The 7,970-nt window shown below is 41.8% G+C and overlaps 1 protein-coding gene across 1 annotated transcript in view; it reads left to right on the top strand.

Annotated features, from left to right (window-relative positions):
• Nucleotides 1-7,970, top strand: part of DYRK2 (dual specificity tyrosine-(Y)-phosphorylation regulated kinase 2) — a 33,133-nt gene that overhangs the window by 995 nt on the left and 24,168 nt on the right. The window contains exon 2 of the mRNA XM_015405716.1: nucleotides 196-338. Within this exon, the coding sequence (XP_015261202.1) occupies nucleotides 196-338 (143 nt within the window). The remainder of the gene's footprint in view (nucleotides 1-195; nucleotides 339-7,970) is intronic.

The following is a 7,970-nucleotide window of genomic DNA, read 5'->3' as shown; positions in this document are numbered from 1 at the left end:
CCGGTGTCCCTATGATCCCGCAAACAATATTGCGATGGCAGCCGGAGGACGAAGAGGAGGGGCGCTGGGGAGGGGGCTCCCTGGTCTCCTTTTCCCATGTCGTGAACCACTTGTCTCTGCATTTGAGCCGAAGCCTGCTGGATCCGGCGCGGCTCGCCGTGGCTCTCAATCGGTCTCTTCTCCCTTCCTCCGCAGGCAGCAGGGGAGGTGAAAGTGCTCGACAGCTACAGTCTTCCCCGGGGATTGGGGCCGGGGGGTGCTCGCGGACAGGCGTTGGGACCGGCCCGCCGTCCCCAATTGCTTTGCCGCCGCTCAAGTCCAGCAGTGCCGCCCACACGGTAAGAGGGTGGGGTCCGGTGGGTGGTGGATCGATTTTATTTGCAATGGAAAATGGAGCCGGCCAACCCTAACCCTTCTATTCCCCCCTCCTACCCTCTCCGCTCTCAAAATAATATACCAGCCTCCCATAAGCCCCCCCACATCGATTGCTCCTCCTCTCCAAGGTATTAATAGCAATAAATGTGCTAGGTACAGTCAGGCTGCCAGCCAGCCTGTCTGAGTGGGATCTGTGAATGAGCCAGCAAAGGACACCGACTGAGCATGGAGGAACCTTATTAATTATACAGGGCATGTCTCAACACCTCTTGGTCCTGTTACCAGTCTGGTTTCAACAGGTATCCTACTGGAAGGTGGGAGGGGAAGGGGAGGCAACTTGGGGAGTCACTTGGGGAGCCTGTAAGTGTTAGATCTGACAGAGGCTGGTGGGAGACTTTGGGTGGAGGCAGAAGAGCAAGACAGCCAAGTTACCTGTGCTGTGAGTGGTTTCAGAAAGACTGTTTTGCAGGTAGCCACTTTCCCAGGTTTGCGCAACAAATCCTCCAGGGGAAGCAGTTTACTAGAAACTGCTGCTCAAGTTGTCCTGTGACACATAGAGTCTGGCGGCATGAGCAAATGTTTGCACTTACCTGCAAGGCTGGTTTAATGTGCTTTATGGATGTAGATAGGGGAAAATGATAAAGAAGCAACCTGGAATGCTGACATACAGGTGACAGGCTCATGTTGGGAAGGCACTTTGAAATAATGAAGGCCCTTTACACTTCACTGAAGACCAGGCAGAGTGGTTCATTGAGCGTTACTGAGAAACAAATTGTTTTGAAAATGAAAGTAGTCACTTTGAGATTAAAGGGTGGGCATTCTCTGAATGAGAAATTGGGACTGCCCTCTTAGTTGTCAGATCAGCTCGGACTGATGGCCCATTTCCAGTGAAATAATGATATCTATATTCAGATACAGTACGTGGGCAAGAGACTGTAAACACAGTTTAGCCAAGGAAACAGGTGTTACCTGGTGGCATTGTTTTCATGGCTGTGGTTTCTCACATTAACTTTCTGTTCTAACTAATCTGCTAGGAATGGAACTTCCCAAGAATAATGCTCTATTTCTGGAGGGTGGGGAATGATAGCCCTGAATGGATGGCCAGGTGGATAGAAATGGCATAATAACATTTTTACCCATTTGCATGGGTTTTGTTTGAGCATCAAACAGCAGTGTATATACACATAAAAGTACAGCTTTTTAATATTTCTTTGAAATAGCAATGTTTTTTATTGTTCTTTTAAAAAAATTGTTGACAATACTGCTAGTAACTGAACTGAAAATGATTATGGGTGGTGCTTAATTTATAAAAGGGTTGGGTAGGGGAATTCAAGGGCTCATCTGCAAGTGACAGATTCCATAACCTGGAGGAATCGTGGCTTGAATACTGTGAAAGGAAGATTTTTGTCTGCAACTGGACATATTGCTTCAGTTTGCCATGTACTATTTGTGTTTGTGTTATAAGCTGTAGGAATCAATACATTTAATGTGCAAAGTGTGGTGATTGTACATTCTGTGGAATATTGTATAGTTCACACCAGAAGTGCTCATGCAAAACTGCATGCATTAGTGTGAACATACTGTACAGCCATATTGTGCATACCCATCCAGTGCAACAGCTGTGTTTTATGTTTGACTGGGGGGGGTGAATATATGTGCTTGGAAGGGGGGGGATGTCTATCCCTGTTACAGTATACATTGGTGTTATCAGAGTAATGTTTGTCTCAACTGTGCCAAGAGAGAGGATGGGTAGGTATTGCAGGAAAAGATATTCCCCAGCCTCCACATACTGTTCTTTTGTCAGTATTTCTTCCACTTTTTTTCTTGATTCTCCCAGATACAAATATCCCTTGTATAAAAATAACATGTAATTAACACATACATGGCATAATATTTTTGTCCTTTCTTTTCTAATTGTATTTATATAATCTTTATTCTGTTAATAGTTCCACCCCCTTTATGTGATGGATGTTTAATTATTCTCTGGAAATTACACTTATATGGGAGTTTGCAGCTAGAGATGGGAGATTTCTCAGATTCCTTAAATGATCTCATGTGTGGAAGTGCTGTGTACCATTAAAAAAAAAAGCTTTGGCTTGTGCTTTGTATTTATGGCAACCTGTGTTGCTAAGCAGATGGAGTGGAGATTTCTTAGACCGTGTGGCTTAATTCCACTCCCTACCATCTCTCTTACACTGAAACGGCAACTCTTTTATTGATACAGGTATCCCACTGTATTTGAAGCTGTCTCACTGACTTGTTTCCTCAGATACTTTCTAAATTCTTCCCCTTTGGCATTCTCCCTAAAGCCAGCCATTGCTTTCCAGATTTCAGTGACACAGCAGGTGCTTGGTGACTGGGGTTCATAACTGTTTAAAACATAAACTTAGTAGGTTAGTAGTCTTTGTCAGCCATAGCCCAGTCTGTTAAATCCCCAAGGGGATTCTGAGAGTAAAGCACTCATTCTAAAGGTTCCTGATAAATGAGGATAATGTTGATTAATAATAGTATTCCACAATTTCTACATCCTTGCCTCTTGCGTAGTATTTTTCTAGGTTTTCTCTTCATTCTCCAAGCTGCTTATTTATTAATTAATTTATGGATTCAATTCTTCGGATTTATTTGTTAATTCAAAAAATATCCACAAATCATGTTTGAAATGAAGATTATTTCCCTGGTCCAGAACATGTGAATTCAATGCCACATCACTCTACTGTCACATTTTTGTCATTTCTTAATACACTTGTGATAGAGGTTTCTTGGTGCTGTTCTTACCCAGTCTTGCAGAATACTATATTCCACTCTAATGTAATTTACTGTGTTTTTTCTCCAGTCCTAAGGGAAGTTGAGTTACTTCTTTAGTACTGCCCCTAACAATTCTGACCACTTTCTGATTCTTCCGGAGATAGTTTACACATTATGGCTGCCGTGTGAACATTGTGTTAAATTGCTCCATATGTGACTGTTGTCATGTGGCTGGCAATAGTATGTAGAAAGCATCTGATCCTCATGGGGATCCCCATGCCCGTATGCCTCTCCTCTACCAGTTCACCTCAGTGTTTTGAAGCCCAGGTAGAAGATCAAAGGCTGTGTTCCACTCAGTCCATCTGAAGGCAGAACAACGGTCAGCTTGCCTTGCCTGTGAGGTGTGATGGTTGGTTGGTTGCTCTCTGGTCTTTAGGCAAGAAAACATTAGGTCTGTCCTTCATTTTTTTTTGGGGGGGGGATATGGGGTTCTATTAAGAGTGTTGTGTTCTTCTGTACCTTTATGGACCTGTGATCTGCCTTTCTTTTTTCTTTTTTGGTAACAGCAATTTTTCTCTGATCCAATGACAGAATTGAGAATAACAGTATTACTTGTATCCTGATCTGTATTAGTTGTTCAGAAGTGGAGTTTCTTGGATAACATATTTATTTGTGCACCAGTTATTTCCCCATGGAGGCTTATGCCACAACAACAATGCACCTGTGTGCAGGTTTACTTAGCAGTAAGTCCCACTGTATTCAGTGGGGCATACTCTCAGTTTAGTGTGCACAGGGTTGCATTGTAAGTCTGGTAGCCACAACAGTCATCCAAAGAAAGCTCTAGGAATACCTTAAACACGTAACAACATTTTATTCCATCATAATCTTTCATGGAGTAGAGTCTGCTGCCAGAACCTAAGGAAGATTCAGTGTTTTCTGTTCTCTCCTAAATTTCATGATACTTATTGCCATAATAGTTAGGACTTCCACTTTACATTGTTTGCAGGAAGAGCATGTGCTTTTGTCAGAATTTCTTTCTTGCTAAGAGCTTCTGAATTGACTTTTCAGTACACTGTATTCTTCATGCTGTTTCTTCTGTAGAACTGGTTTCTATCTGTATGAACAGCATGAATTTGTAGGGTTACACATAACTGGAACATCATAGGATGAAGACATTTGATGTTCTACATAGTCCATGCTGAATTTTATTACTACATTTTGAGGAATGTTTCCTTAAGATTAGTTTAGGCTTTTATTCCGATATTAAAGTATTAGTAGTAGGTGTAGGCATGGCAGTCTTGCACAGGGGCCATTATATCAGTGAGAGAATGGGAAGGGGTGCAGTGATACAACAGTATTGGTAAGAAAGATAAGTTACTTATGAGTGTACTTCTTTGCCCAAGTCAGACTGGGGGCTCTGGGTGATAAAAGGCACCTTCATTCCTAAGGGCAAGCTAGACCCAGAAACTGATGTTCCAAGAGCATGTGGTCTGAGTTCCAAAAAATTGTTAGCAGCAGAAATGTAATGAGCTGTTTTTGTGCCACAGGCAATCCTCAATAGCACACCCAAAAACATGTTTTTATTTTTTGTGGCAAAGCAATATGTGCTCGTTTCATACAAGCAGTGTGTCCTCGTTTCATCTTATACTAGTTGCATTCTTTATGATAGCCAATCCTGCTCTCTTGGTTCCATTACTGGGTAGGAGTGCATTAGGAGTGGGGTGCGTATAAAAAATATATAAATGCAGTACAATCAAGAGCATCTTACAGATAATTTGGATTTGGACACATTTCCATGTTTCTGATACTCTCAAAGAGGTCATGTTCTCCTTGTCCCCAAAATTTATTCATTATAGCAGACTAGATCAATTTTGCTTCAGCAGGTTTGTTGCATCATCTGCCTTCCAACTGTGTTGATACATATAATTTGGAAGATTTCATAGTCATTATCAGATGCTACTTTCATATGATGAACCAGCTCCGATGATGATAGCAGCAGTCGCATTATCACTTGATATCTGCAGTTACTTGATGAAAACAAGGCCCATTTCCATACCTAGCATCACTTATTGTGAACAGGGTTGTGGAAGGGTGTAGTATGTTAGTCACTCAATCTAGTGTGCAGCATAATTTCAGAGTTATTTCAGTGAACCATCAGAGAATGTTCTGTGTTCTTCATGTCTGAGTGCTTGCAGCCATTTTCTCTAGATATGTGACAGACAACTGCAGCTCCTCACTTCTGTGACAGACAACTTCAACTGTGTAGGGTAAAAGCCAGTATCTTTTATTCCCAGTATCTTTTTTTTCCGGGTGAAATTGTCTCTACAAATCTTAAATAAACAAAACCAGTTTATCCCCCCCATCTATGTTGTAATTTCTTGACCATTGTGTGACATGGTCAAAATGGATGGATTTTCATCTTAAAGTTAGCATCTTTGTGGATATCTGTGTTGTTGCAGTGCCTAATAGGGTTGATGAGGTGTAGCACTTTATAGAAAACCTTCAGATTGAAACTTGTGCTGAAGGTACGCCAACAGACCATAACATGGGGCCTTTTCCATATACTGTTTCATTTCTTTTTACAATAAGGTTTTCAAGCTAGAGTCCTTTGCTTTGTGGTTCTGTAAAACTCCATGCAATTCCCATAGGCAGATGTAATGAAAACATTTTAAAACAGTGCATTTAATTACAATAAGGTTATTGTTTTGAGGAACAACAACTTTATTAAACATGGACAAATCTTCACTGAAAAACCTATTTAAAAGGATGACAGAAGCATTAGCGGTAGGGAGAAGGAATGGGTAGAAAATAAGGAAAAAAGACATTTACTTTCATTTACTCTTTCCATGCATAGAGAGGCCCGGTGTGATGTAGGGGATAGGTAATTGGACTAGGATTTGTAAGATCTAGTCTCAAATCTCCACTCTGTCACAGATGCTCACTAGGCAAGTCGCTCTGTCTCAGTCTGATCTATGTCACAAGATTGTCATTGAGATTGTCATTGAGAAGATAAAAACGAGAAAGGGGAAACAATGTTGTAAACCACTGTAGATCCCCATTGGGGAGGAAGGCAGGGTATAAAGAATAAATAAAATAAATAAAACAATATTGGATTGTAGTGAGGATGAAATGAGGAGGGGGAGATATGTGTGCTACCCTGAGCTTGTAGAGGAAGGGGGTGCTAGATAAATAGCATACTATTAAAACAGTTTTTTTCCACTCACTTCTATTTGTGTCCTTACCAGTATCACTGCTCCCATGTGTACAGATTACAGCTGAAATGAATTCAGTAAAGAGTGAAGTGTGCTTCACTTGATACCCCACATGCTCTGCTATGATGAGAAGCGCAGCTGCCACCAGCTGTCTTGAACTGTCCTAGAAAGGAAAGGATCTCCTAGAACAGCCTTTCTAGTACTTAGCTGTTGCTTTCATAGAGTATTTCTTCCCCATTGACTGACATAGGGATTCAGCTTTATAATATGATCTTGTTTGGACATAACATTTTTCTTTAGTAGGGTGTCAGGTGACATGAGAGTGCATTAGGGTTGCCAGGTCCAAGTTGGAAATTCCTGAGGATTTGGGGGTGGAGGCTGGAGAGGACAGGGTTTGGAGAGAAGACGGACCTCAGTAGGGTACAATGCCTTGAAGTTCACACTCCAAAGCAGCCATTTTCTCCAGGGGAACTGATCTCTGTATTCTGGGGATCAGTTGTAATTCTGGGATAGCTCCAGGCCCCACCTAGAGGTTGGCAACCCTAGTGTACATGCATATAATTTTAAAGTGGATTTTGAGTAAGTTGCTGGTAGATAGTTCCCATAAAAATGAACTGTCCAAGAATTCTGCAGTGATTAACTGTTTGGATACAATTTTCAGACATGCATGTATTTATTGATATTAACTGAGAATTGTTTCCTTGCTGATGCAAAATGTTCTACTGAAGTTATGTTTGATGTTTTGGTGTCATCATCAGGCCCGTAGCTAACAACTTTTTGCTCAGGGGGCCCATGTTTTTCTCAGGGGGCCCACCACCAATGTTCCCTCTAAGCTGTGGAGTTTTGTGAGCAAAACTAATACTTTGTGAGCTACTGCCATTAAAGTTGTGAGAGAGCAATTTGGCTGCCGCATAAATTAGTTTGCTCTGGAGCCATCCTTCCTGAGCTAAGACAAAAATCTGCGAGCTGGAGGTTAAAAAACTGTGAGCTAGCTCACATTAACTTAGCTTAGAGGAAACACTGCCCACCACTATATGTTTGTGTGGTACTGCCATGCCTCTGTTCCACCCCCCGCACTTTCCATGCTCTTCATTATTAGGTCTTGTTCAGAGGGTATTGTTGGAAGTTTCAAAAAGTTGCATATAAGATTTTAGCTGCTGTTACCACCAGTGTTCCCTCTAAGCTGAGTTAGTGTGAGCTAGCTCACAGTTTTTTAGCCTCCGGCTCACACACTTTTGTCTTCGCTCAGGAAGGAGGGCTCCAGAGCACACTAATTTATGCAGTAGCCAAATCGCTCGATCACAACTTTAATGCCAATAGCTTTCAAAGTAGAATTTTTGCTCACAGGACTCCACAGCTTAGAGGGAACATTGGTTACCGCATGAATTTTGTTCGTCTTTAAGGTGCTACTGGACTCTTGGTCTCTTCTACTGCTACAGACAGACTAACAGGAGTACCCACCTTGATCTATCTCCAAGGAAAGTACCATATTTAGCAGAATGGAAATCCATCAACCTTGTGGTATCTGAGGAAGTGAGCAGTGACTCACAAAAGCTCATGTCCTGCCACAAATTTTGTTAAGTCTTCAAGGTGCTCCTGGACTCTTGTTCTTTTCTCCTGCTACAGACAAAAACGGCC

The sequence above is a fragment of the Gekko japonicus genome, unplaced genomic scaffold (genome assembly GCF_001447785.1).
Source record: "Gekko japonicus isolate JY-2015 unplaced genomic scaffold, Gekko_japonicus_V1.1 scaffold53, whole genome shotgun sequence".
NCBI lineage: Eukaryota > Metazoa > Chordata > Lepidosauria > Squamata > Gekkonidae > Gekko > Gekko japonicus.
Note: the sequence above shows the minus strand (reverse complement) of the source record. Positions and strands in the feature narration are given on the sequence as shown.